General features: G+C 31.9%; 13 protein-coding genes and 1 pseudogene across 14 annotated transcripts; 7 read left to right on the forward strand and 7 right to left on the reverse strand.

Annotated features, from left to right (window-relative positions):
- Window positions 1–668: 668 nt before the first annotated feature.
- TVAGG3_0492890 (cyclin-dependent kinase inhibitor 2C-related family) lies at window positions 669–3,098 on the reverse strand (the record flags this gene model as incomplete). The annotated part of the gene is made up of 1 exon (XM_001323802.1): window positions 669–3,098. The coding sequence occupies one exon, from the start codon at window positions 3,096–3,098 to the stop codon at window positions 669–671; it is 2,430 nt and encodes an 809-aa protein (XP_001323837.1).
- Window positions 3,099–4,163: 1,065 nt separating this feature from the next.
- On the forward strand, window positions 4,164–5,805 carry TVAGG3_0492900 (uncharacterized protein; the record flags this gene model as incomplete). Its single annotated transcript, XM_001323801.1, has 1 exon — window positions 4,164–5,735. The coding sequence occupies one exon, from the start codon at window positions 4,164–4,166 to the stop codon at window positions 5,733–5,735; it is 1,572 nt and encodes a 523-aa protein (XP_001323836.1).
- Window positions 5,806–5,901: 96 nt separating this feature from the next.
- On the forward strand, window positions 5,902–7,413 carry TVAGG3_0492910 (positive regulation of B cell differentiation protein family; the record flags this gene model as incomplete). The annotated part of the gene is made up of 1 exon (XM_001323800.1): window positions 6,038–7,351. One exon carries the CDS (start codon window positions 6,038–6,040, stop codon window positions 7,349–7,351), a length of 1,314 nt encoding a protein of 437 aa, XP_001323835.1.
- A 245-nt stretch (window positions 7,414–7,658) lies between these two features.
- TVAGG3_0492920 (spectrin binding) lies at window positions 7,659–9,504 on the reverse strand (the record flags this gene model as incomplete). The annotated part of the gene is made up of 1 exon (XM_001323799.2): window positions 8,155–9,504. The coding sequence occupies one exon, from the start codon at window positions 9,502–9,504 to the stop codon at window positions 8,155–8,157; it is 1,350 nt and encodes a 449-aa protein (XP_001323834.1).
- A 705-nt stretch (window positions 9,505–10,209) lies between these two features.
- On the forward strand, window positions 10,210–11,658 carry TVAGG3_0492930 (proteasome regulatory particle assembly; the record flags this gene model as incomplete). The annotated part of the gene is made up of 1 exon (XM_001323798.1): window positions 10,210–11,658. One exon carries the CDS (start codon window positions 10,210–10,212, stop codon window positions 11,656–11,658), a length of 1,449 nt encoding a protein of 482 aa, XP_001323833.1.
- Window positions 11,659–12,120: 462 nt separating this feature from the next.
- Window positions 12,121–13,444, reverse strand: TVAGG3_0492940 (uncharacterized protein; the record flags this gene model as incomplete). The annotated part of the gene is made up of 1 exon (XM_001323797.1): window positions 12,176–13,417. The coding sequence occupies one exon, from the start codon at window positions 13,415–13,417 to the stop codon at window positions 12,176–12,178; it is 1,242 nt and encodes a 413-aa protein (XP_001323832.1).
- Window positions 13,445–15,479: 2,035 nt separating this feature from the next.
- On the forward strand, window positions 15,480–16,831 carry TVAGG3_0492950 (annotated as a pseudogene). Its single transcript has one exon. A coding segment is annotated over exon 1 (1,352 nt).
- Window positions 16,832–16,940: 109 nt separating this feature from the next.
- On the reverse strand, window positions 16,941–18,023 carry TVAGG3_0492960 (mRNA splicing, via spliceosome; the record flags this gene model as incomplete). Its single annotated transcript, XM_001323795.1, has 1 exon — window positions 16,941–18,023. The coding sequence occupies one exon, from the start codon at window positions 18,021–18,023 to the stop codon at window positions 16,941–16,943; it is 1,083 nt and encodes a 360-aa protein (XP_001323830.1).
- Window positions 18,024–18,179: 156 nt separating this feature from the next.
- On the forward strand, window positions 18,180–19,425 carry TVAGG3_0492970 (glycosyltransferase family 31 protein family; the record flags this gene model as incomplete). Its single annotated transcript, XM_001323794.2, has 1 exon — window positions 18,346–19,425. One exon carries the CDS (start codon window positions 18,346–18,348, stop codon window positions 19,423–19,425), a length of 1,080 nt encoding a protein of 359 aa, XP_001323829.1.
- An 87-nt stretch (window positions 19,426–19,512) lies between these two features.
- Window positions 19,513–20,253, forward strand: TVAGG3_0492980 (uncharacterized protein; the record flags this gene model as incomplete). The annotated part of the gene is made up of 1 exon (XM_001323793.1): window positions 19,513–20,253. The coding sequence occupies one exon, from the start codon at window positions 19,513–19,515 to the stop codon at window positions 20,251–20,253; it is 741 nt and encodes a 246-aa protein (XP_001323828.1).
- A 222-nt stretch (window positions 20,254–20,475) lies between these two features.
- Window positions 20,476–20,871, reverse strand: TVAGG3_0492990 (uncharacterized protein; the record flags this gene model as incomplete). Its single annotated transcript, XM_001323792.1, has 1 exon — window positions 20,476–20,871. One exon carries the CDS (start codon window positions 20,869–20,871, stop codon window positions 20,476–20,478), a length of 396 nt encoding a protein of 131 aa, XP_001323827.1.
- An 837-nt stretch (window positions 20,872–21,708) lies between these two features.
- Window positions 21,709–23,013, forward strand: TVAGG3_0493000 (peptidyl-serine dephosphorylation; the record flags this gene model as incomplete). Its single annotated transcript, XM_001323791.2, has 1 exon — window positions 21,739–22,962. The coding sequence occupies one exon, from the start codon at window positions 21,739–21,741 to the stop codon at window positions 22,960–22,962; it is 1,224 nt and encodes a 407-aa protein (XP_001323826.1).
- Window positions 23,014–23,548: 535 nt separating this feature from the next.
- On the reverse strand, window positions 23,549–24,463 carry TVAGG3_0493010 (uncharacterized protein; the record flags this gene model as incomplete). The annotated part of the gene is made up of 1 exon (XM_001323790.1): window positions 23,549–24,463. One exon carries the CDS (start codon window positions 24,461–24,463, stop codon window positions 23,549–23,551), a length of 915 nt encoding a protein of 304 aa, XP_001323825.1.
- A 462-nt stretch (window positions 24,464–24,925) lies between these two features.
- Window positions 24,926–27,534, reverse strand: TVAGG3_0493020 (protein kinase protein; the record flags this gene model as incomplete). Its single annotated transcript, XM_001323789.1, has 1 exon — window positions 24,979–27,534. The coding sequence occupies one exon, from the start codon at window positions 27,532–27,534 to the stop codon at window positions 24,979–24,981; it is 2,556 nt and encodes an 851-aa protein (XP_001323824.1).
- Window positions 27,535–27,870: the final 336 nt, after the last annotated feature.

The following is a 27,870-nucleotide window of genomic DNA, read 5'->3' on the forward strand; positions in this document are numbered from 1 at the left end:
TGATGGATACATTTGGTCTCATCACGAAGCCAGAAACAGACACAGATTATCTATGTCAATGACGCTATTGCCTGGCAAACATCATGTATGCAACACTCAAGATAAATGATTTCAAGCGCATCGTCCCCCTTGATCGAAGATAGGTTGAGGAAACGTAGGATACAAACATTTTCGACGTGCATCGAACACTGTCTTGTGAGATTCTCAGACATGTCGACAGGTACACAAGGTGTGGTTAGGAGTAATGCATATGCTGTTCTGCTCTCCTATTCAGAACGGCCGAGGAAGATGACGACATCTACAATTGCGCTCGTCAGGAGAAATGAACAGAAGTACAACACGCTTTGCTAACATACTCTACAAAACTGCCAACCAAGATCAGGACCTTATGAATAGGCTTATCATACGGACATTTATAGCAAACAACAGCTCCGGTTTGCCCACATCAGTTTCTCCTTTCATTTGTTTTCAAAAAAAAATTATTCTCACATCAAAAAGCATCATTTTCGGTATGGTCTCAATCAGAAATCATTTCGTTCTCGTGTATACCCTGCTTGTTCTGCTCATTGTTCCATTTTGTCTCAGCATCATCACTCCTGTTGCGGTTTTCATCTTCGCTTTACTCTTCGAGGTTTGAGTTTATAATTATTCTTCTTTGTGTCACATTTCTAGTTTATAGTTGAACTATATGAAAGAAGAACTTCTACTTTTTTATTATTATTATAAAATGCTGCAATATGGAGAGCGGTATTTCCATAATTATCTTTTTCATTAATATTTGCACCATGTGCAATAAGATGTTCTGCTATTTCTTTATTATTATGAAATGCCAGAATATGGAGAGGTGTTTTTCCATCTTTATCTTTTTCATTGATATTTGCACCATGTGAAAGAAGAAGTTCTGCTAATTCTTTTTTATTATATTGTGCTGCAATATGGAAAGGTGTTTTTCCATCTTTATCTTTTTCATTGATATTTACACCAATTGAAAGTAGAAGTTTTGCTGTTTCAATTCTATAATACAATACTGCAATATGGAGCGCAGTGCTTCCATCTTTATCTTTTTCATTGATATTTGCACCATGTAAAAGAAGAAGTTCTAATATTTCTTTATAATTATAATTTACTGCAATATGGAGTGCAGTTCTTCCATCTTTATCTTTTTCATTAATATTTGCACCATGTGAAAGAAGAAGTTTTGCTGTTTCAATTCTATAATACAATACTGCAATATGGAGCGCAGTTTTTCCATCTTTATCTTTTTCATTGATATTTGCACCATGTGAAAGTAGAAGTTCTGCTAATTCGATTTTATTATATTGTGCTGCAATATGGAGCGCAGCGCTTCCATCTTTATCTTTTTCATTGATATTTGCACCATGTGAAAGAAGAAGTTTTAATATTTCTTTATAATTATAATCTGCTGCGATATGGAGCGCAGTTTTTCCATCTTTATCTTTTTCATTGATATTTGCACCATGTGAAAGAAGAAGTTCTGCTAATTCGATTTTATTATATCGTGCTGCAATATGGAGCGCAGCGCTTCCATCTTTATCTTTTTCATTGATATTTGCACCATGTGAAAGAAGAAGTTTTAATATTTCTTTATAATTATAATCTGCTGCGATATGGAGCGCAGTTTTTCCATCTTTATCTTTTTCATTGATATTTGCACCATGTGAAAGAAGAATTTCTGCTGATTCTTTTTTATTACATTGTGCTGCAACATGAAGAGGTGTTTTTCCATGATCATCTTTTTCATTGATATTTGCACCATGTGAAAGAAGAAGTTTTAATATTTCTTTATAATTATAATTTGATGCAATATGGAGCGCAGTTTTTCCATAATTATCTTTTTCATTAATATTTGCACCATGTGCAATAAGATGTTCTACCATTTCTTTACTTTGACATTCTGCTGCAATATAGAGAGCGGTTTTCCCGTCTTTATCTTTTTCATTGATATTTGCACCATATAAAATAAAAAAATCTGCAATTTCTTTATTATTATTTTCTGCTGCATAATGAAGAACAGTTTTTCCATAATAGCCTTTTTCATTGATATCTGCGCCATATGAAAGAAGAAATTCACCAATAACTTTATTATTCAATTTTGTAGCGTAATGGAGTGGAGTCATATTCTTATTATCCATACAATTGACTCTAAATTTATTACATGAGGCAAGTAATACCCTGCATACATCAGAATTTTGCGATTTACACGCAAAATGTATAATATTCCTATAACGATAATCAGTTTTATCAGGAAATTCATTGTTTCTGAGAATATCTATTGTTTGTGGAAATGCAGAACACCATGGAACAATAGAATTTTTATCCTTCTCGAAAAGCAAAAATACGGCCTTTAGGTTTTGATATTTGATAATATATTTAAAACCATCAGATACTTTGATGCTTTGAATCCATTCTTCAAATACGAAATATTTAAATTCAACGACATATTCAAGCATTTCATTATTATGTGAACTTACAATATATTTGAGGCAATCATTATTTATTTCATTATCTTTTAAACATTCGTTGATAATATCTGTATTTCGGCCAATTATTGAGTAGCAAAGACAATTCTGTGTTTTTTGGCATATTAGATTTGAAAGTAAGAAATGGAAAATGTTAACGGATCCAAAATAGGCGCATACTTCAATCAATGATAACTTTATTGGATTGTAATCAAATTGTCTTGACAAATCAGGAATTTCAAGAAAATATGGTTCCTGCTCTATTCTTTTATGAGTAATATATTCCTTGAACTTATCAATTTGGTCATGCATAACTATAAATTCAATTGAATCCTCCATTGGGAATTGTTTAACCGAAATTTTATAAAAGCTAGCACCTATATGTCTGAGTATTCTGATGTAATTCTCTCTAGAAGAATAATTGTATTGAAATGCCAGGAGGATAATCTTTGTAAGTCGCTTGATTGAAAGTTGATACTTCGTAATCAAAACGTTTGTAATCATATTGCACATATCTTCAATAGATTCGTCATATTTGATTTGGAAAAGCTTTTCAAATGCTTCAATAAAGTCGGCATACTGTTTTGAATAGTCTGGGCCAAGTGAACTTTGGATCATTTGATTGCACTTGACAAAAAAAATTTTAATAATTTTTTCTTCAGGTACTAAATATTATAGTCCTATGACAATTCTGCAATGGAAATCATGTTACAAATGCTATTTTAATCTTCCTTCTGTATAACAGATATAGAATTTGACGATTTTTTGCGAAATCAAATCTAAAAATTCAAATATCATCTTTCTCTACTTGAGTTGCAAATAATAATCTTCTTGAACATGTCGTTTCAATCAATATTTAGTAAGCAGAATTCCAATAAAATACGTATTGATTGAAAATGATGTTGTATTTACAGATCAACAAACTCATATGAACTTAAACTTATGTTTTTTGTAAAATACATGAATATTTATCTGTAATTATTCAACAGCTTATTTTCTATAAATTTAAAAATTATTATTCGAATTAATAATGATTTGCAGATCCAAACTAGCATAAATATTTTTACATACTATTATTATTTTAGTGTCATACATTTATACACCTGAAATTACTTCACACACTTCATTGTGATAAATGTTTGAAAAATTGTTTTCACCAGCGGAAACATTTTGAAATATGACTCTTTGAAATGATTTTGCCATTTAACTGTGCTTCGATATGTATGATGAAGCACATAATTTCGTGCAGCAAACTATTATAAAGTCCATATTGGAATTTGCTCGAAATTATGTGGTTTTGGAATTTTATTCTCATAGGCATACTACCATTGGCATTCACTATATTTTAGACCCAATTTCCTGTTTGATAAATCAAATGCACTTCTGTTTTCCATAATCCCAAAAATTTTAATGGAAATATCGAAAACTCTTACGATACTGTCTTACAACGTTGTAATATTAAAGATACAAATGCAATTATATTCTTATGGCTCGATTTTTTGCAATATTTTCTAATGATATCAAAGATTATTAGCAATATACACTATTTAAAGTATGTAAAAAATCAGCTACATATGATAACTGTAATGCTTTTAATATTTTTCATGTATCTCTAAAAATGAATCTCAAACTCGAAAATTTTTTTGTGTTGTCACTTTTCGAAATCAGCACGTTTAGTTATATATGAGTGATTCGTGGGAGGCGGCGTGCTCGTTATTAGAGCAGCTGTCCTCCATGACATCTGATCCAGTACTAATAGATTTCGGTGGTCTCTCATATTATACATGTGGAGTTCCTTTGAAGCCGTTATCTATTGAAGAATGCGCAGAAAACGAAGATTTTCAAACATTAGAAAGAGAAATAGATATTTTGATTAAATTCGATCAAAAGCATGCTGCGATATTATTCCAAAAATGGAGAGCTCGAGCAAAAGTTAAACGTTTAAATCATTATCAAGAAATATTCAATCAATGGCACAGAATGTATACGTATAGGATACAAAAGAAACAGCATGAAGCTAATTTACTTCGAAATTGTGTGAGAGAGTGGCATCTTTTCATTTGCGAGAAAAAGACACAGAAAGTATCATCAAAAGTTGTCATGAAGAAATGCTTTGCGACATGGAAGAAGCAACATCAGATATTTGCACTTACTACACGTATCAATAAAGCATCTTCGAAAATTAAGAAGACAATCTTTTTCAAAAAATGGAAATCAAGGCTCGCTCGTAAACGAGAGATGAAGAAAAAGCAAGCAGTTGTTAATCTTTTTAAGACAAAAGCACTACAAGAAAACTTTTCAATTTGGTATGAAAAATATCTTGCAAAAACACGTATTTTATCAACAGATTTACATAAAAAGAAGCAATTCTTCCATAAATGGAATGCAAACTTTGAGCTTTCGCAAAAGTTATCAACATCAGAAGTCGCTGTCCGCTTAGAACATAATCGTTTAACACAGACAAGATTTTTCCTTGTCTGGAGACGCAAAGCACGCATATCTATTAAGAAGAGATCGCGAAAGATGGTTGGAAACTGGTCAAAGTTCACAAAGAACATAATTAAGTATTATCAAGTCAAACAAATATCAGCTTTATATGCCGAAAAACGCGTATTTGGTAAGATGAAAGAGCATCTTATTTCGATCCAAAATGTATTCTTGCAACAGTACATCGAAAAATGGAAAAGATTTGTTGATCTTCAAAAGAAGAAGAAACAAGCCATTGCTTCATCACAAAGCTTCACCTTATATAGAGCTCTTGGTCGCTGGTATATTACTTGGCGTGCAGTTGAAGATTTGAGATTAACAAATACAGTTCGTGAAACAGTTGTCAATCCTCATCTCAAAGAACGTTTCTTCCATGAATGGATCAGGAAGGCACAGGAATCTGTCGATACAAAGAGGAATATGGCCATACTCCAAAGAAAGAAATCTCTTGAATTAAAGATTTTCAAGGCATGGCATTGTCATGTTGAGATGTTGAATATTAGAGCTGAAGAACACTATAATAGGACACTTATTACAGGTGCCTTCGCCATTTTCGAGCTTGGAACAATTGGAAATTCAAGAGAAAACGAAATTAAAGCTGAAAAGTTCAGAGAAATGAAGTTAAAGAAGAAATACTTCAAGAAATTCAGATCATTCAAGGCTTTCAAACCTGTTGTCCCTGAAGCACCAGTTGATAATAGTGCACTTGCTCAAATTATCTCGATGTTGAACACAGATGTAGGTATGATAAAGGCCAGCTTACTCTGAGTTTATATATTGTTTTTATTGTTATTGTTTATATATTTTGGAATAAAATGTTTAAATTATTTGTTAGAGATTTAATTCAAATTTATTTTATTGATTATATATGTCATATACAAATACCCATACAGAATATAATTGCTTTTTAACTATTTTAACTTAAAATAATGATTTTTAATTGAGAACGAATACAACTCATATAACGGATACTATATCGAGGCCATAATTACCGAATATTTAATTAACAAAGCTATAAATTTACTATATTATTATTTTCAAGCATAAAATAGTTTATTATTTTTTCAATAATGACTTTATCGAGTTCCGAGGAAATCGCTCGGATCCTAATGAGAACTGGATATAAGCCAGTATTGGAAGAATATTCAAAGATGGCAAAAGAGAAACAGAATACCTCATATGTTCCACGTTTTTTTACATCTTATCGTGTAAAATCCCACGAATATACAAATATTTTCAACGAGATGGCAACAGAAGAAAGCCTTTCTGATATACTGAACAGTATTCCAACAACAGAAGATATAAATAAACTGCGCGATGAATTTGAACAAATGGTATTATCTCCGTCAGGACTTCCTGTTCTTGGTGTTAAACGTGAAAATAGAACAATGAGATACATGCAATACCAACAACTTCGTTCAAAATGGCCAGAAAATCTTCAGAAATTATTATCAACAAAACTCTTCTTAAACATAGGTGGGAACTCTCTTAACACGATGTTTTACGACAAATTTTTCGATTTTCTTTACTTTTTACCTCGAGCTGCATCTCATTTTCTCGAATTACGAACTTATGATCCCTACAGAACGGGAACTATCAGTGACATTGCTTTTTTAAAGTATGCTAGACAGTTTGCAAGTCAAATGGCTTTTGTCAAATTACAACAAGAATCAAATCCGCATTTTCTCGATCAGTACGTAACTATAATATTCAACTTTGTCTTTATGTCGATTGATTACCTCAAAACTGGCATTGCACCCATCAAAAGTCTCATTAACTCTCCATTTTTATATTATTTCATCAGTCTCGACCCAGATGACGAAGATTGCAACTTTGACCGCAACAACATATTCTCTCTTAGTTCAGCCAACTTCATTATTACAGAATTCCACGAAGCAGATACAGATGGTGATGGAATTTTAACTTCTGACAATTTAACTCATCTTTCAACTGTTCATTTGAGCCATGCCTTTGCAGATTCACTTGTATCATGTTGTACTAACAGAGCTACGGACTTTTCCTGGTTCGTGAGGTTCAGAGCGTCATGGGAAAACTTAGGAACTGTTTGGGCAAATTCTTTTATTTTCGACGCGTTGGATGTCGACGGAGATGGTTTTATTAGCAATGAAGATGTTGATTTCTATATCAAGGAGATAGTACATGAAGCAAGAATTGCTATTTGTAATGATGATATACCAATTAAACCAAATCTTCCTGAGATTTATGATACAATGAAATTTGAAGATTCGAAACTTTCGAAAGAAAAGTTTTTGCAGACAAAGAATGCTGATTTCTTGGTGAAAATGCTTGGTGATGTTAGGTATTTTGTATTGGCTACAACAGGTATTGATTTGTTTTCATCTTCTGATTCAAACTCTTTTTGATTTGTATATTTTTAATAATTTTTTATCTTTGCTTGTATTTTTTAAAAGTTGTTTTATCTAAACTTACATTTGTTTTATTTTCTAATGAATCCTTAAGAGGGCGCATATTTCTGACAACTGTTTTGAAGCACCATTGAAAACCCTCATTAAACAACAGAGTTGAATGTCGTGTCATACAGACAAAAGGTCAACCTTAATATAAATCAATAATTAATGTAGAAAACGCAGATTACTAATCATTATTTACCTTCATTTGTCTGAAAACATTTCAATTTAAAGAGATCCCAAATGAAAATTGAAGACATAATTACATGACTTTCGAAATATATAGGAAATGAAACACTATTAATATTTCAAAAAAGCAAAAAAAAAACTGGAGGAGAATCCAAAAATAATGATGTCGAAATTCTCCTAGCTGCAGATATCAGAACAACATTTAATAATAGTTGTGATACTTTTTACTGGCTTATAAATAAGCCCGAAATTTATCTGAATAACTTAGAAATTCTTATATAATCCTTCTTATAATATATAATTCTTTCTAATTCTTACATTTATTTATATTAGTAATTAACATTAACTATCGGAGATCATATATTGTATAATTTTTAAAAAGGATTTTGAATAATAGCTGGAGAATATACACATTCTTGAAATGTGTAAAAGTGGTCATAAAAAAGATATTATTGCAATTGAATGATGGAAGAACGTTCATTAAAGAACTAATGATAAAGTATAGTGGAATATCAATCGCTTCAAATTGTATTCGGATCTAATGTTTTTGGGATCATTGATGAGTATTTTTATATTTTTGTTAATGCTCCTTTGAAATCAAAAACAGAAATTTGTAAATAATCACGATCTAATGAATTCTTTCCTGTTTGAGTTATTTTGAAAGATACAAAATATTCGTTTGTGTGAAGTGGAAATTCTTTGATTTCTCTTTGTTTGAATTCATAATATTTATCATTATCTAATACAACAGTTGTTCCATCTTCTTTGATTCCTTCTAACTTCCATCTTCTCAATAAATGAGTATCATACTTAACTTTTGATTGTAAAACATAAGATATTGGTTTTAATTTATATCCTTTTATATCAGCTTTTATCCATGAATTAGGAGAATTCTCAGTACAGAAATCAGCATTATCTCTATAAGAATTTATATCTGATAGCTTTTCAACTAACTTAGATGAAGCTGTAAATTTCATTTTAATTTCTTTAGAAACCAACATAGAATCAAATGAACAAATAGGTTGACTTGATATCATAAATTTATTGTTAGTTAAATGTTTTTCAAATGAACAAATAGAGTTATTTGAAATTGTAAATTGATTGTTAGTTAAATGTTTTTCGAATGATAAAAGAGATTGATTTGAAATTTCAATATTTTCTCTTATGTTTGAATGATAATTCTTTAGTGTTTCGTTGTATATAGTGAGAAGATCTCTTTCGAATGAATGTTCAAGGCAAAAGTTATAAATTGAGTCATATGTTTCGGATGAGCAAAATGATAGTTTGATATATCGAAATAAATCAAAGAATGTATCATTCTTTTTGCAGATTGATAAAACTAAAAATGATAAATGATCTTCGTTGTCGATTTTTAATTCTTTAGAAGTGATGATTTGTTCACAAAATTCATATCCATTTCGTGTGAAATTGTCAATGATATCATTGTCATCGAAACAATATAAATTGGATGAGATGAAATAGAGACATTCGTTTTCTGTTTTAGGATCATTTTCTAAAACTGAAACTTCATACTTCGAAAAAACGTTTTCTTTAGTAATAGATTTGTCGATTTTAACATGATCGACGTACATATGGATAAAGATTTCATTTCCAAAATATTTACCGATTTCAAAAAGATCATGATAATGATTTTCATCTTCTTCAAATTCAAGTTTTCCTGTTTCAAGAAAATTAGTGAGGATGTCTATTGAATCTTCGCATTTAAGATCTATGTTTGCTTTAAATGATGTTATTGATTTATCATAAATGCATCTTTCGTGAATTAAATCTGAAAAACAAACTGCTGTTGACTTCATCGTTTTGATTATTCGTCCATTAATATTGATATTTAATCGTCCACATTCTTTCAAAATGCCAACACGTTTTAATTCTCTGCATGATTTTGTAATTTGAACCATTTTGAAAAAAAAAACAATAAATTTTTCAATCAATTCTATCGGCGCGAAACGCCGATATAATTAAGACATTGTATTATTTTATTTTTTGCGCAATAATCTTTGAAATCGAATTAAATTGGCACTCACTCATTATAAATATATGTTTATTCTGCTGAGAGTGGCTTGTTTGCCCAAAGCGGAATTATAGACATCTGAGACCCGAAATTATATCATATTTGATTTTTTGGCCTTTAGAACTGTTGTAAGTTAATATCTTCAAACGAGATACAGCAAAACTTTATTTAGAATATTCGGACAAAAAGAAACATGATGTGCTTGTTTTGTAATCCGGAATTTGTAAAAAAAAATCCGACTATTTTTTTTTCGAAAATTTTTCCTACCCAGAAAAAAAATTGAGGATGTTTTATTGTCGTCTGGGAAAAGTGACAAAATTATTATTGTCGTCTAAAAAGGTGACAAATTATTATTGTCGTCTGGAAAAGTGACAAAATTATCATTGTCGTCTAAAAAATAGATTTTTCAAGCATGTTTCGGTACCTAAATAAAGGAAGAACATCAATTCCATCTATGTATATAGTATGCAAACACGCATGATATATGGAGTAGCTCTTTATCTGGCTAAAAATCCTATTATTTGAAAATTCGCATTGTCGTCTAAAACCGCCAGACGACAATAATAATACCCCAAAAAAATTTATCATTTTCATGAGTAAATTCCCATATGACGCACTTATGGATTCTGTCAAAGAACTTAATGATATTTTTCATAGATTGTATAGACTAAAGATAACAAGTGCAGGCGAAATCAATGCTTTTTTCAAAGAAATTGATAATAATTTTGGTGATTGTCTTAAATCTGACCTTCTTCAAGCAATTTCAAGTGCTTTAAGAGCGAACAATCGTTATATTATGACTTATTTGACTTTAATGCAAAAGTTTTACCAAAAGTATCCAGATTTAAATAGTCAACATGATTCATCTCTTGGAGAACACATTCTACAGAAATACTTTGGAATTACTGTAACTAAACCATACCAATTCAAAATCAGTAACTTATTAAAATCAATCATTTATGATGACGTGAAATTGCTTGCTCCTTTCACAGAACAAAATGAATATTCTCATCTTCAAGAGATCGACTTTTCTTATTTTCCATGCGTGAAAAATAAATTAAATCTTCTTGAAACATGTTGTTATTACGGTTCAGTTAATTGTTTCAAGTTTTTAAGATCAAAATTCTCTTCAGGAGTCACAAAAGTTTGTCTTCAACTTTCATTTTTAGGAGGAAATCCCGATATTATGAGTGAATGTTTGAAATATCAAAAACCAAATGAAAAATGCATGAAATATGCAATTATGTCTCACAACGTCGATTTTGTTACATATCTAATGAACGAACATAATATTCCAATTGACATCAACATGTGCATATATTACGATAACATCCAAGCATTTCTTATTCATTTCGATCAATCAAATGATATGGAGAGATTCATTATTGGAACAATTGATTTACTACTTTGTTATCCAAGATTTAATTTATCTGTAATAACTAAAATTGTTTTTTCTCTTTTACCTAAAATTATGGATAAAAAATACCAAGGACTCCTTAATAGTGCAAAAGCAATTCTTTTCAATGAATTTGATGATGTAGATTTTAATTTCATTGATGATTACGTGAAAACATTTCTTCATTATGTTGCAGAATACTTTCATTGGTCGAATAATGTTGTACTTTATTATAATGAAGAATCTATCCTCAACAACCAAGACAATGAAGGGAAGACAGCTCTTCATTATGCAACAATTAGTGATAATATAGATTTTTTAGACCAATTGAAATTTTATGAAATAAATACTGAAACACAAGACAATGAAGGGAAGACAGCTCTTCATTATGCAGTAATGAATGATAATGAATATTTTACAAAACGATTGTTAAATTTTAATGACAAAAGTACTGAAATATCCGACAATGATGGGAAATTACCTTTACATTACGCAGTAATAGGTGGTAATGTCAAAATTGCGTTAGCAGTCATAGAAAGAACCAGTAGGATAAGAAAAAGGGATAATAATTCGAAATTTCCTCTTCAATATGCTGTCGATGATCCAGAAATGTTTGAAAATCTAATTTATGACCCAAAAACATGAACTGAATATTATAAAATAGAAGATGCATTGGAATGCGAAAGTATGGCATCTAAAGGGGTTAGTTCAATAATTCATAATTTGGTTCATGGTTTTTGGTGTCCTGGGGATGACTAAATCTTTTAGAGTGTTGCATGTACACGCAAGCAAGGCTCCGATGTGTTATTTTGTCATTTATATGACTTATATATATATATTACAAGAACGTTTGTTTCCTCACATTTTTGGAAAAATATATTTCCTTCTATTTGAAATTTAGTAAATTTCATCAGACTTTTCAATCTATGCTCCAGTTTTAAAAGGGTTTTTATAAAAATCGAGCATTGAAAAGTGTGATGAGACTGACGAATTCTTCCAATCGATCGTTAATACAGCTAATTGTCTATGTATCAACATATCCCACAATTCTTTTAAAATAACTATGAACCATAGTTAAATGATAGTAATTAAAAAAAAATAATTATTTTTTTAACAAACATAAATAAAAACAATATAAACAAATAAATAGTATGTCTAAAAATTATCTCTTTGCGGCCAAAGGAGGCAAAATCGAATTGCTTGCTGTCATATCCAAACTTTCTGAAACATTTTGCAGAGTCTGAGCGATTTTATCTGGAAGATAAATATCCTGGCTATGCATAGTGAGATATTTGGCTGTAGCATCCATGTTTTTCTTCTTGTAAACTCTCATTAAATTTACATTCTTTCTTCCTTCGTTTAGAACAAGTGGCTTCATCCTTTCAAGCTCAGATTTAAGTTCTCTTATATCTGCTTCTAAAACTAAAACTTCCATCTGATTCTTTTTGAAATTTGCCTCAGCAATTGATAATTCTTCTTTTAATGGGTCTTCTCTGTCAACTAACGCTTTAAGTTCGTCTTTGGCCATGGTCAGAGCTTCTTCAGCTGTCTTCTTTGTTTCATTTAATTCGGATGTTTGGGTTGCCAAATCATCTAGCTTTGCTTTAGCGGCCTGAGAAACTCTTACGGCTCTAAGTAACATTTTTTGCTCATTAATTTGTGTCTTCATCTGATCTGATTTCCGATTATTTGAATCAATTTCTTGGATAAGAGAATCTGTAAGCGCAACCTTAGTTTTATAACTCTCAAGCAATTCTCTCAACTCTTTAGATTTAGAAAGATCAGTTCTGAATTCAGCTGCGAGATTTTGTATTTTCTTTCTTTGGGCTTCGACTTGTTCTCTCATTTGAGAAGCCTTATGTAGAGCATCATGTGATATAAGTGAGAACTGTTCTGCAGATGATAATAATTGAGCTTTATCGTCAGTCCATTGAACTTTCATTAAATGGAACTTATTTTGTTCTGAAAGTGCTTCTTCTTTATGATGTTTAGCATTTAATGCGAAAACTTGTTCGCTTTCTATTGAAGAACTCTTTTTGAAGTTTTCCATTTCTTCTTGTAAATCTTTTAACTCTTGTTTTGCCGTTTCTGTTGCTCTTTTGGCATTTTCTAGCATATGCTGAGCTGTTTTGACTTCTGCGACTAGTTTTTCTGGAGATAATGAAGATGTATCCGTTTTTCCTCTTGCTGTTTCAAATGAATTGACTAAAACTGGCTGCCCCCATTTTGCAGGCTTATTTCTTGTTTCTAATGTTTTAAGTCTTTCGCGTAATACTTTTTGTTCGGCTAATGCATCTTTTAAAGCTTTCTGAGTCTGCAAATATGAAAGTTCTTCATCAGAAAGCTCACATTCTCTGAGATCAGTTGGTTCTAAGTGAGCAACGGATCTCTGAGCCCTCATCATTTGCAGATTTTGACAAAGGAAAAAAACGTTATTTTTCGATATTTGACAAAAATAATCTCATATGTCAAAAAACGAACATAAGTTAATTTATTTTAATGATTATGGTGCAATATATATGGCAACTGATAAGGCACAATAACTAACTAATTCTTCACATATATCCATTTTGAATGTATGATATCGAATTTCATCATATTTTAATCACTTGGATAACGAGATATCTCATATTCTTGCTCATTTTAATCTAAACAGCATATTGACATTTCGATTTTTCTAATTTGGAGGACAACATTCAATTTGAATTTTGAACAAAGAAATGAAATCTAAAGGTAGGTCAACAAAAAATACGTTATTTCGCAAGAAAAATAAATTCTCATGAACAACTTCAAGCGGATTTTTCTCAGTAATAAAACTCCAAACTTCTCTTAATTGTGGAGAGAAATTGAAGTTTTCTTCATGCATAGTAATTTATTACTTTGTATTTACATTAATTTCAGAAACAGTGTTGACATATATGCAATTTAAAATCGATGTCATTATACTTAATAAATATCCAATCGTTCTATTCTTTCAAAATATAAAGCTCTACAATGGAAATTGTATAGCTTAAAATTTAATAATCTGCCCCGATACTTTGAACGATGAAAATCGTAACCACTGCAATAGATTAATCCTCAATTGTTGTATAATTGATATCTTACTCTCATAAAAATCTGCAAGACGTTTTCGCGAAAAATCATTTTACATACATGCGTTACTTAGTTAGGCGATTGTTCTAACCTCAACCATAAAAATAATGCAAAATACTGAAAGTCTAGATATAATTAATAGACTCTAAATATTGCTGCTGCGCTTAAAACAAGATTTAACAAATTTGTCGATATTCACTCAACAAATTGAAATTTCATCAATAAAGCAAAAACAAAATGAGTTACAAACGGGAACATGACTAATTTATCTACTAAAAACAAATTTAAACTAATATACAGCAAAATTCTCGATTAATCCCCGAATTGCAACAAATAACTTGAAGATATTGTTTTACGTTGCTTACAATAGCAAACTACATAATGTTTTTGAAATAGAACCTTTTAAATACGCTCAAATAAAAATCTATACTAAACCTTTTTCTTTTTTAAATAAATATATCTCATTCATTCCATAACAAACCATTATATGAATATCATGAAATATGTCATTAAAAATAAATTATAATAATAATCCAAAATATTCATCTCAGATATGGGGAACAAGACAAGTTTTGGAACAAGCATCAAAAATAAATAATGTTTGTAATTCCAAAAATTTTTCATTTTGCAAATTTTTCTTGGAAAATTCGTATTTCTTCTCTCCATTTCAAATTTTTGAATTTTTTTTGGAATTTTAAATGAAAATTGAGAAACCTAATATAGATGGTTGTTATCATATGCGAATAGTTCGTTTATTTCACAGTTTGGAATTTTCCAATTTTCTGGTGAAATTGAGTTTCTATCACAAGTTTAGATAGCATTTTTAAGGACAGATTACATGAATTTATATTTTCATCAATATGGTATATTGAAATAGGAGACGCTCAATATTACAATGTCTTTCTTAGAATTCCAAATGTATTCAAATTTCCTGAAACTACAATTTCTGTAGTTACTAGCCACACGTAGGAAGCAACACACAAATGTCTAGTAGATAGTATATCATTTTATCTCGCAAAATGAGTATCTTAGGAAAAATTCTAGATACTTTTTCAAAACATACAACAACGCAAGATCTATTCTGTAAAACCGATTAACAGTACAAATATATTTATTTGCAGGTCAAAGAATCGAATGTTAATTTTAATAATATTTCCTCGAAATTGCTCTTGCAGTTTTCTTCCATTCTTCGTCTATTAGTTACCGAGTACCTACATAGTCTAAATCCATTACCAAAATCAAGAAAGCATCGTTACGATTTTGTTGACCTACCTTTTGAAATCTGTTAAAATTTAAACGTATCTGAAATATCATCATGAATTTTTAGATAATGAGAACTCGTTCGATAATAAAAATATGTTTTTTTTTTCAAAATGGTTCAAATTACAAAATCATGCAGAGAATTAAAACGTGTTGGCATTCTGAAAGAATGTGGACGATTAAATATCAATATTAATGGACGAATAATCAAAACGATGAAATCAACAGCAGTTTGTTTTTCAGATTTAATTCACGAAAGATGCATTTATGATAAATCAATAACATCATTTAAAGCAAACATAGATCTTAAATGCGAAGATTCAATAGACATCCTCACTAATTTTCTTGAAACAGGAAAACTTGAATTTGAAGAAGATGAAAATCATTATCATGATCTTTTTGAAATCGGTAAATATTTTGGAAATGAAATCTTTATCCATATGTACATCGATCATGTTAAAATCGACAAATCTATTACTAAAGAAAACGTTTTTTTCGAAGTATGAAGTTTCAGTTTTAGAAATATCCTAAAACAGAAAACGAATGTCTCTATTTCATCTCATCCAATTTATATTGTTTCGATGACAATGATATCATTGACAATTTCACACGAAATGGATATGAATTTTGTGAACAAATCATCACTTCTAAAGAATTAAAAATCGACAACGAAGATCATTTATCATTTTTAGTTTTATCAATCTGCGAGAAGAATGATACATTCTTTGATTTATTTCGATATATCAAACTATCATTTTGCTCATCCGAAACATATGACTCAATTTATAACTTTTGCCTTGAACATTCATTTGAAAGAGATCTTCTCACTATATACAACGAAACACTCAAGAATTATCATTCAAACATCAAAGAAAATATTGAACTTTCAAATCAATCTCTTTTATCATTCGAAAAACATTTAACTAACAATCAATTTACAATTTCAAATAACTCTATTTGTTCATTTGAAAAACATTTAACTATAAATCAATTTATGATATCAAGTCAACCTATTTGTTCATTTGATTCTATGTTGGTTTCTAAAGAAATTAAAATGAAATTTACATCTTCATCTGTATTAGGTTCATGTGAGTCCTCATTTATAAATTCTTATAGAGATAATGCTGATTTCTGTACTGAGAATTCTCCTAATTCATGGATAAAAGCTGATATAAAAGGATATAAATTAAAACCAATATCTTATGTTTTACAATCGAGATGTATAAATGGTGGTGATTTATTGAGAAGATGGAAGTTAGAAGGAATCAAAGAAGATGGAACAACTGTTGTATTAGATAATGATAAATATTATGAATTCAAACAAAGAGAAATCAAAGAATTTCCACTTCACACAAACGAATATTTTGTATCTTTCAAAATAACTCAAACAGGAAAGAATTCATTAGATTGTGATTATTTACAAATTTCTGTTTTTGATTTCAAAGGAGCATTAACAAAAATATAAAAATAGATTTTATCACTAAGATCTGAATCAGTCTTATACATCTTCCATCAGATGCCTACAAATTGTTTAAATATACAAAATAATAAAAAAACAAACAAATTTTTATTTTTCAGATATTAACGCCATCTTCGATTCCTTCTGCTACATGAACCTTTCCCCAGAGCTCAGCTCCTTCCAAATCTTCTATTTCATCAGGATTTCCGAATGGATTTCCTCCAAAAAGAGGTTTTCCGTCTTGAATCGGAACTTGGCCCCATCCATTGGTTCCTGATCCGTAGCGGCATCCTTTTGGTAATGGAGCATTCAGTCCTGGTATTTTGAGGTTTGGATATGAAGGAGGAGGACCAAATCTTTGCATGTTGAACAAATAAGGAGGTGGAGATTTTTCTGACATACCGAGTGCATCTCTGAGTGTCTGTGATAAATACCCGACACGCATTCCTCGTGTATTTGGTAAAGTTTCTCGATATTCGTAATAAATATCGCCATATCTTGTCATAACTGGTTTTGTCTGCTGGTGGAAGAAAGCGCTGTATAGTACTTCGGGTTTTACATCGAACATTCCCATTTTTGGTCGAGCTCTTTCTCTTTGTTTGCTTGCAAGAGATTTTTTCTCGTCCATGTCAAGTAATGCTTGTCTCATTTGCGGAATATTAGTTTTCTCTAAGTAAGGAGGCAATCTGTATTTTGATATCTCGGATCCTTTCTTGTAATTTAAGTATTTCCTTTTTTGCGACCAATGTGAAGGAACTGGGACGACATTGCGAGCATTCTTTATTTCTATGAGAGTAAATGGATCTGGAGAGTTTGTATCGCTTGGCTCAACAAGTTCCGGTCTTCTGGAATCTTGTTTTAACATAGCAACTGTTGGACGGCCATATTTTCTGATTTTACGGCCTGAAACTTCTATATCTTCTTCTTCCTCTTTGTTGTCTTCTTCTTCAGCCTTTTCTTCAGTTTCTGGTTGAGGAGCTGTTTTTTGATCGAATTTCTTTAAGATTTCTTGATAGAAGTCATCAAGTTCTCCATTGTCTTCGACTTCTTGTGATTTTTCGACTGGCTTTTCATCAGTTGGAAGGATAATTGTTGGCATCTCGAATTTCTGTATTTTATTCTTCTTCTTGTTTTTAGTTTTCTCCCTTTTAAGCTGTAGTGCTGATTTTTGAAGTGAATTTTGATTGACTTCAGTCATTTATGTTGAATTAAAATGAAAACAAAAAAACAATTTGAGTTGTCACTTTTTTATCAAAAAAAATAAGAATTTTGAGATTTATTTGGGTGTTTTTATGGTATAAAATATATCGTTGATATTTGTTATGTATATATTCACATGAATTTATTCATTTATTACAATATTCTCCCTTTTATTCACCATCGCTCTATCGGTGAACAAAATCGGAAATTATACATTTACAATCAGTATCTGGTCCGGAAAAGAGCAAAGAACCAAACTAGTTGCGCAAGCTCAGTCTTGGTATCGAAGCTTTTCTCACGTAATTGTTTTTTGCGATAAAATGAAGGAATGGGAGATTAGCAAAGTACAATATGAGGCATATCCATGCAATGTACAATTTGTAATACTCGGTTCAGAGACATCAAAAATATTTCGACAGATAGATTATCCTGGGCAATGGTTTTATGCCCAAACGAGATTTCTTCCTGCAATGTATAAAACGCAACAAATGTACCCCAATGCAAGTTTTTATATTTTCGGCGATGATGATACTTATTTTTTCAAATCAGCTCTAGTTGACTTCCTTAAGACCAAAGATCCAAACCAAGTTATTGGATATGGAAAATCTTACTGTTCATGGGATTTTGTTCAGTTTTTACAGCCAGCTCCAATATCTTGTCATAAATTTCTCCAAGGAGGAGCAGGTGTCGTTCTTACAAATAGGCTGCTTTCAACAGTCGCTCCCCATTTAATAAACTGCTCAAATAAGTTCAATTCAGCACGTTTTGCCGGTTCAATGAGATTTGGCATCTGTGCTGCGAGATTCCTTCCTAAGAATGACTGGGAACTTACTGTTGCGAGAGGTCTTGATGAGTTATTCTATAGTAAAACGCCAGAAACAGAAGTTTCGCAATTTGGTCTTTCAGTTTCCCCAATTACGTTTCATAAGCTGAGTGTGAAAGATTTTGAGTACATTAGAACCGCCAGGTATGTAGATTTTCAAATAAAGAAACAGCATTACGAAGCAGATCTTGGAGACATTGCTTTCACTGCTCAGGAGCTTGTATTGACAATACCACAGTATAGGCTGGGTTATGTACCTGGAATGAAGATAATTTGTCCATTTACTCATGAAGAATTTAACGTTTCTTCAAAATGGAAACCTATTATTAAAAAGAAGAAGTTAGTAGGTGCCCAGCAAATATATGGACCATTTACTGTTAAATTGATGTTCAAAAACGATATTTCTCCAAAAGAAGTTATTCCAAAGAATTATGATCCAAAAACTCATGAGTTTACATGCGAAGCGCGAACTCCTGACATAGTTGCGTTGAGAAAGGACCAAGGAATAAGCATTTATTCGATTATTATTAATATTATTGTTTTGTATTTCTTATATTATTTGCGATATAAAGTGTAAAGTATCTATCATGTTTATTTTTAATATTTAGATTCTTCATTTTATTTTCACTAAAATTCGTCACTTTTGGACTTAACGTACATAAAAATGGCGGCGGAAACATCTCAAGCAGCTGTTTCTGCAATTGCAGCCTTACAGAAACGCTTAAGAGAGCTTGAGGATGAGCAAAAGAATCTTCAGTCGCAAATTGAACAATACAACAAACACTGGTCTTTCAATAATGAAGAATTTGAAAGGCGTGAAAAATCTGTTGCTGAAATTACAGCTAAAGCTTATAAGATGACACAAGAAAATGCACACGTACTTGTTCAAATTCAAGAAGAGAGAAAACGTAAATTAGAATTGAAAAATCAGATCTTAGATCTTCAAGATGAGATTGATGAATGTGGAGATTTAGAACAATCTACACGAGTTAAGAAAGGCTCTGTTAAACAAGTTTCAATTAATTATAACAAAATTCTTGATGATTACGAAACATTGCTCGCATTGTTATTTGAACCTCCACAATTAGTTGGTAGAAAGCATGATTTCAAAATGTGCAAGTCAGATTATGACATTGATCTTTTACCAACTACTATGAGGCGAATTGCTCAGCAGTTAGAAGCACTTCCTGATAACTACAAATCTCAAAATCTTCCTACCAAGAGAGCTATTATTCAAGGCCTCGTTTATTCAAGAGAAGAAACAAGAAAACTTAAAGAAAAGATATATGCATTAGAAAAGAAGCGTAATACGTCAACTACACCTCGCTCATTAACTTTTGAAATTAATAAGTATATACAGCAATTTAACATTTTATCTGGTGAAATGAAACGATTTAAGTTTTAATTTCTCTTGTTTTGTTTGAATAAATCTCATATCTATGATATTAACTCTTTCTTTCTATTCATATCGATCTTAATTGATCTTTTTTTAAGTAAATACTACTTCAATGAGTAATATTACAAGTATTATGATGTTTGGGCTAAGTGGTTTTGTAAAAAAGCGATCTTTATTCTATATTTCTAAATAAAATTTGAAGATAAAAAAAAATAATAATATCCAGATAAATTACTCCTTTGGAGTTTCTGTTGAATGTTTCCTACGATGTTTCTTTGGTTTCTCCTCTGTTTTCTCCTCGGCTGGAGCCTCTGTTTTATCTTCTGTAGCATTTTCTGTTTTTTCTTCAACTTTTGTTTCCTCTGTAGTTGTTTCTTCTGTTTTTGGAGCATCAACAATATCTCCTTGGTGTAATGTTAATTCTGATAAAATTAATTGGATATTTTTTGCAGTTTGTTGGTTGTTTTCTTCAATAAAACCATCCTTTGCAATTCTCTTAAGGAAATGGTGAGCCTGCTTTGGTGTAAGATCTTTTTCTGAAACAGCCTTCATAGTCTTTTGAAAATCTTTTGTCTTTCTATCGTCCTCTAAATTTGTATTTTCCAAATTACGTTTTTTAAGATGCATTTCAAAGTCACATCCAAAATATAGTCTAAATTCCTTTATAATTCAACTTGAATTCAAATTTATAATGAAATTCTTCCTTGAATACAAATTTTAACCTATTATTTAGCTTAACTACGTACTGTTGTCGATATGTACTTCTTTATATAATTCAAAAAATATTCGAGTGATCAGAATATATATTGAAATTTCTACTAAATTCAGATCAAATTTGAATTTTTGCAAAAAATTTGGAAATTTTCGTGAAAATCAAATCTAGAAAAAGAATAGATTATTGGTAAGGATATATATTTATGTTATAATATGTAAAATGGACAAATCATACACTTTATTGTTTTTCAATAATTGATTGAAGCTCGATTTATTCACGTAGATATTCCTCATTCAATTGTTATAAGCACACAATTTCTATAAAATCTCTATATACCATATTAATACATTTTATATTTTTATCTAGTAACTTTTCTCAAAGGATATCCATGCATTAAAAGGGAATGCCTGAAAATAGCTTTCTCTTACCTTATGAAATAGTCTCACAAGTGATTTTTGATATTATATTTCTGTTATTTAATTGATATCTCCAATTAAAAATAACACCAGCATGACCATTCTGTATTTTAAATATTAATAACATAGGATAAATCCGAATTCTATCTGTCAGGAGTTCGAATCTTCCACTTTCATGTCAGATCACAGGAGATAATATTGAGTTCATACGAAAATAACGATATCAAACCACGAGCAATAATTTATTTATATTTCACTTGAAAATGAAAAAAAGTATTGGCCAAGTTTTTTTTATCCTGAATTTTTGTGAGTCACTTTTTTTTGGAGAAGAAAAAAAAATATTTTTTTTGTAAACTAAAATAAATGAATTTAGACTACCTTGCCTCCTTTGGTGACCATGTTGCGCTCTCCCAGTTCAAGACCGAAGATACGATATCTGTCTTATCCTTCAGTAAGAACGGAAGATTTTTAGCATCAGGTGACGCCGCCGGACGTGTAGTTATATTTCAACTAAATCCGCCTAAATCTGCGGGTGGAAAATCGACCGTTTCTTTTGTTGTCCAAGTCCACGCACATAAGGCTTCATTTGACTATTTCCGCTCCGAACTTTCCGATCCAAAAATTAATTCATTGAAGTGGGTAAAGACAGAAACAGTCAACCCCCTACTTTTAACATGCAACAGCCATGATGCAAAGCTCTGGAAATTCACGCAGAATAGCAAAATTACTTGGAACCCTTTGAATACAGATGTTCCAATAGACCAGTTTGTTCTTCCAAAACCAAGACAAGTCGAAGCTAAGTATACTGCAGAGTGCGTCAAATCGTTTACAGACTTGCAAACTGAGTATCTCGTCGATTTGCATTCGCTCAGCGACCAGCGTTCCTTCGTCTTGGTTGATGTTGGCTGCGTTAAGCTTTGGGACATGGAAAGGGATGTACCATCTGTTTCTCTCTACCGCCTTCCTTCAACGAATTCCGAGCTCATGTGCTCTGACGTTCACGATTCTTTACCATCGGCTGTCCTTATTGGTGATGACTGCGGTGTCGCCAAAATTATTGATATGAGGCAGCAAGCGGAAGACTTAACTCCATCAATAGTTTTCAATATACGCTCAAAGCTCAGCCCAGACAAACAATGCGCTGACTGCGAATCCATCGGATCACTTGCCTTCTCACCCGATGGCATTAATTTTGTCGCAAGAACATTCGGCGAGTGTCAAATTTGGGATGTCAGAAATCCCTCAACTCCGGTCGCCAAGATCGAAACTCAATGGTTCCCAGATCAAATGGATTGGCTCGCTTCAGAGGATATCGTTAAAGACCAGTTCAGAACTTGCTTCACCCTGAGTGGTAAGGTGGTCACTGGCTTGTACGGAGCTGATTTCATATCCTGGGATCCAAAGTCAAACGAAGTCAAGCATCATCGCGCTATTTCAAGTCGTACTCCAAGAGATCCTCCGGATCTTGGAAGAGATTTTACAAAGAGAGTTACTGTTTGCGAAGCACATCCGAAACAGGATATTATTGCTTGTGTTTCGACTGCCGCTTTATATATGTTTTCTGCACGCCAACAAACCAGAATATAATTCTTCTGCCTTTTTTATTTATTTATATAAAACATTTTTTTTAAAAACAAACTTACAATTACATTGGCATTCTGTAAATCCGAAATACAGATTTGCATTAATTTTTTTTTTACCGTCTTCTTCCAATACTTTTATAACATAATTTATCATTAGTTGAGAAAGAATACGAGGCTCAGATGGGTAATTTTCAGCAAACCTTCTAAATTTGAAGTATCGATTCGTTAAATATTTGTTAATGGGCTTCTTCAATGCAGTTTTCATGGTTAGCTGGCCATTGATACATATATACATGCTGCGTTTTAACTCTTAATTCCATGAATTTTTATTTGAAATCTTTACACTCCTTCATCCTCGCTCAAAGGAACTTCCATTTATTTTTGTAGGCATTAATTTTATATTTACCAGACTTATTAATGAAATGCCTTATCTAATTGTTTTTGAAATTTGTAGATTTGGCATGACATAGCTTGTAATGAATCATTACAACATGTCAGCCGAAAAATGCCTTAAATATCCGCTAGTAATAAAAAAATCAAACAAATATGTGATTTATAAAACATACAAACAATTATTATTAACAATAATATTATTGTTCAGGTCTGAACCTTTTCCGAATAGATTGACTGGTGATCCGTAAGTCACACCATTTCGAAGTACATTTGCAAAAATCAGAAACAACAAATTTTGTTGTTTGAACCTTTACAAATGCTGGTGTTTCAGGGAAAATATCTAAAAGGGCAACCCAGTCAGGATTGTAAGGTGTGACGTGAACTATCATTACATCTCTGACACTAACTCTTTCAATATCGGGACTACATTCATTTAGATCATCCCATGATCTGCGCTTAAATATCTTTAGCCAGTTGGGATGAGGTAAGGCCACAAGTGACCACGGATTTGCCCAAAATCTTAGTTGTGAGTAACTTTCTCGTAGAACAAGTCCCATAGCAATGTCATCTGTAATGTATGATTCATCTCTATTAGAAGTGTCTTCTATTGAAATTTTTGATTCAAGAAAAGACTGTATAAAATATCTCGAAGCAAGCCAACCAGGCCCACCATGAGGAAAACTAACATTGTGCATTTGCTGCAAGTTTCCTGCAAAGATTTTTGTAGTATAAGGATCGTAATTTGATTCAAGTGCATCTAATATATGTTCAAAAGCATTGAAATTTACCCACCCATCATCTCCACCTAGATAAAACCATGGTTCTGTGAGATTGTAATAGAAATAACGAATCGCACAATCAACTCTACAAGGCAAACCATGTGTTGAAAGGCGCTCATCATTACAATCACATGGTAATTCTGTTGGGATATCAGTTACAACATCTTTTGATAATATTAGAAATGGATGAAAGTTATCTGGTGGATTAAGAACGTGTTTCTTCGAAAGATTATGAAATTTATATAGAGTATTATTTGATCCTTGAAATCCAATTGCACATCTCTTCGTTTGTTGATTGCGAAGTGCTAAAAAAGTTAAAATTTCAAGAATCATTTGATTACAAAAATTTTTGACAAATTTGGTGTAATCATTGTGAAATCTGAATACACAAAGAAAAAGTTTAAAGTCTTACATAAAATATACAACTGCTACACATATAGTAGGTGACAGTTATATGATCCAGCATTCATCAAGAGTTGTGGCTAGATTTTTCAAATCAATCTATGGATAGATACCATATTGATTGAGTTGACAATAAAATTATTGATTCAAATCACTTGTTATGTGCGTTCTGTGAGGGAACACATCAAAATAAATGTAAAAATTATCATTGTTTTTATTAATCATGACTTGTTATATAGTTCTCATATGAATTTGAACAATGCTATTTCAGGTTAATCATTGTATTGACAAACAGTGTCTAAATAAGTAAATGAATAATTTCCGAAATCTACATTTTACTTTATAAGCTTATATTTATGTCAATTAGTAGCCAATGAGGTTAGTATATTGTTTATAAAGTCAGTTTTCTTATTTAATAAAAACACAAATATAAATATAACTTTATTCTATTCAATACAATTTTTTGCGTTGCTGATGAATGTTTCAGCAGCCTTCTTGTATTTATCATATTGAACCAAGTTCTCGAAATACGGAACTAAGCCTTTTTCAACAAATTCTTTACAGCATTGAGGATATCCACTGAGTGATACAATCACAGTAATGGCATCCGCAGCGTGTTGTTCCGAAGACAAAAGATCAACTAAAGGCTGAATGAACTGGAGATATTCCGGAGAATAAGAAGCTCTTGCGAGGCAATCCATCGTTAATAGGGCGATACTGTAGAACCTAGGATTCTGGTTTTCAATTGTTACATCGATATACGTTTTGAGAAAACCGTTCATTGATAATCTGTTGACCAAAGATACATTTGGCTCAGATCTTCTAATTGTCTGGGAGATAACGAAGTGCATGTGCTTCTTATCAGCAAGGAAAGCGGATTTGAGAAGAGCGGGGAACTCATTTAAGGCAATTGCTCTTTGTCTGTACTCGCTTTGCTTAAATATGGCCATGAACACTCGGAATATATCTATTGGGTGCTCATTAAAGCTTGTAAGCCATATAGAGCTGTTTTCTAGCATGAATTCAGCACCTTTCTTCGTGGAAGCAATATTTAATATGACAATCCACGCTTTCGTAGTGCTTTTTGTGCGTTGGAGAAGAGAACTCAATAAACTACGTGATGGAGGAATTTTCGAAATTCTGAGTAAAAGTGACAGGACCGATTTGTAAAGTTCATCATCTTTCAAGTGATTTGCTGCCCTTGTGAAGTCAATTCCGTCGATGTCGCCGTAGAGAATCGACAGGCCATTGTAAGCAGCTTTCACGGTTTTGATATCTTTTGAATTGATGAACATCAAAAAGATGGATCTGATATGAGCAGTTCTCTCCTTCGCGTAGAGATCGTATGTCGAAATAAGGTAGTGGAATATGGTAAGATATAAATATCCGCAGTTACTTGTCGAAAAAGACCTTACGACCGAAAAAAGATTATCTACGATTGGCCAAGGATTTGGCATCTGGTAAAAATGGCGTACGTAGTATGAGTACAAGATAAGCATCTTTTCAGGCCTCTTTTCGAGCAAAGCTGTAATTTGAGCGCAATGAGACTGAGATAACAATTTAGGAGAATCAATGAAGAGCGCGGAGAAGCAGTCAACAAGTGGATCGGCTGTTTCATCGTTTACTGGGCAGATTTCGAAGAATTTACACTCATTAAAATGCTCTATGAACTGGCGATTGCGTTTCATGAGAACTTGGAACGCAGATAGTAAGCAGTTAGCGACATTCTTCGTAATATGAGGATTTATGTGCTTTTTGACTGCATCATAAAATAAATTGAACTGGGATGGTTCAATTGTCTTCGAATAGTACTCAACATATCTGCTGAAGAGAGGATTTTTGTAATCTGCGAGAATATCTTCTGGATCTTGTGATGATGACGAAGATGAATAAGAATATTCCGATTTTTTGGCCGGAGTCTTCTTTGCTGACTCTTTCTTTTGTTGTTGCTCCTTCTTCTTTTGTTCTTCGCTTGCAGATTCCTTCTTTGGATCTGAATAACTTGAATATGAGTCAGAATCGTATTCTAGAGGGACTAATTCTGGATCCTGATCATCAATCTTGATATCCGATGAACCATGACGCTTTTCCTCATCTTGTTTAATGATCTGGAGGAACTTTGTAATATCATATCGATGAGTATCAGGAAAAGCTACTTTTCCTGAGGCAAATATATCGAAAATCTCATTAAATGTAGGACGAACTGATGGATCCCTATCCCAGCATTGCGTAATTAGCTTTTGCATTTGAGGAGATGTTGCTCTTGTAAATTCTGGACGTTCATCGTGCTGAACAACGGCATGAAATACTTCATTGACTTTCATTCTATTGAATGGTCTTGTATTTTCACTCATTTCGTAAAGAATCATCGCATAAGCATAAACATCGACTTTTCCATCATAATCTCCAGATTGAATGAGTTCAGGAGCCATGTAGTTTGGTGTGCCGATTTTAACTGTCATGCCAGAAGCGCTGTGCTCTTCGAAACGAGCAATACCGAAATCGCAAATTCTGGGGAAAAGTCGCGAATCAAGAAGTATATTTGCTGCCTTGAGATCTCTGTGAATGATTCCATTCTCATGCAGGTTTTTCATGCCATGAGCAATACCAATTGCGATGGCTGTTAATTGTGTACCAGTTAATGGGGCAACACCAGGTTTTCTACGAACATATCGATCTAGAGCGCCATTTGGCATGAATTCTGTAACAATTGTGTAAGGTGGTGTTGGTGTAAAACCAATAAATGGGACTAAAAACATATTGTTGCATTTAGCGAGTGTTTCAATTTCTCCGATGTATCTTCTTAATCTGTTTCCTTCTAATCTCTCTGCAAATATTGTTTTAACTGCGCATTCTCTACCAGTTTGTTTATTAATTCCGCGACGAACTTCGCCAAAACCTCCTTTTCCAATTACATCGCCGTAATCAAAGTCATCGAGGTTCAGGACGAGTTCTTTTTTCAAATTAGTGAATTCCTGGAGCTTCCTTTTATAGGCACTCATCCCAGAAAACTGACAATACTAATCTTTTTCTTACTTCAAAATGATTTGAATGTGGATTAGGAATGTGCATTATTTGAACTATCTGAAATCTGTGAAGTTTTCCCTTTCTAATTGATTTTTTTTTAATTTCTGAGATTTGTTAGATGCTATTAAAGCAGTATACACTGTTTAAACATGCAAACATACTTATAGGTGATTCAATTACAGTATTGCTGAGCATATCTATTAAAAATAATTTATCAAAATTATTTTCTTCCTTCACAACTACTTAGATTTCTCCAAAACATTTGCCAGTATGTACCCTTCAAAATCAGTAAAAACTTACATTTCATGAAA

The sequence above is a fragment of the Trichomonas vaginalis genome, chromosome II (assembly GCF_026262505.1).
Source record: "Trichomonas vaginalis G3 chromosome II, whole genome shotgun sequence".
NCBI lineage: Eukaryota > Parabasalia > Trichomonadida > Trichomonadidae > Trichomonas > Trichomonas vaginalis.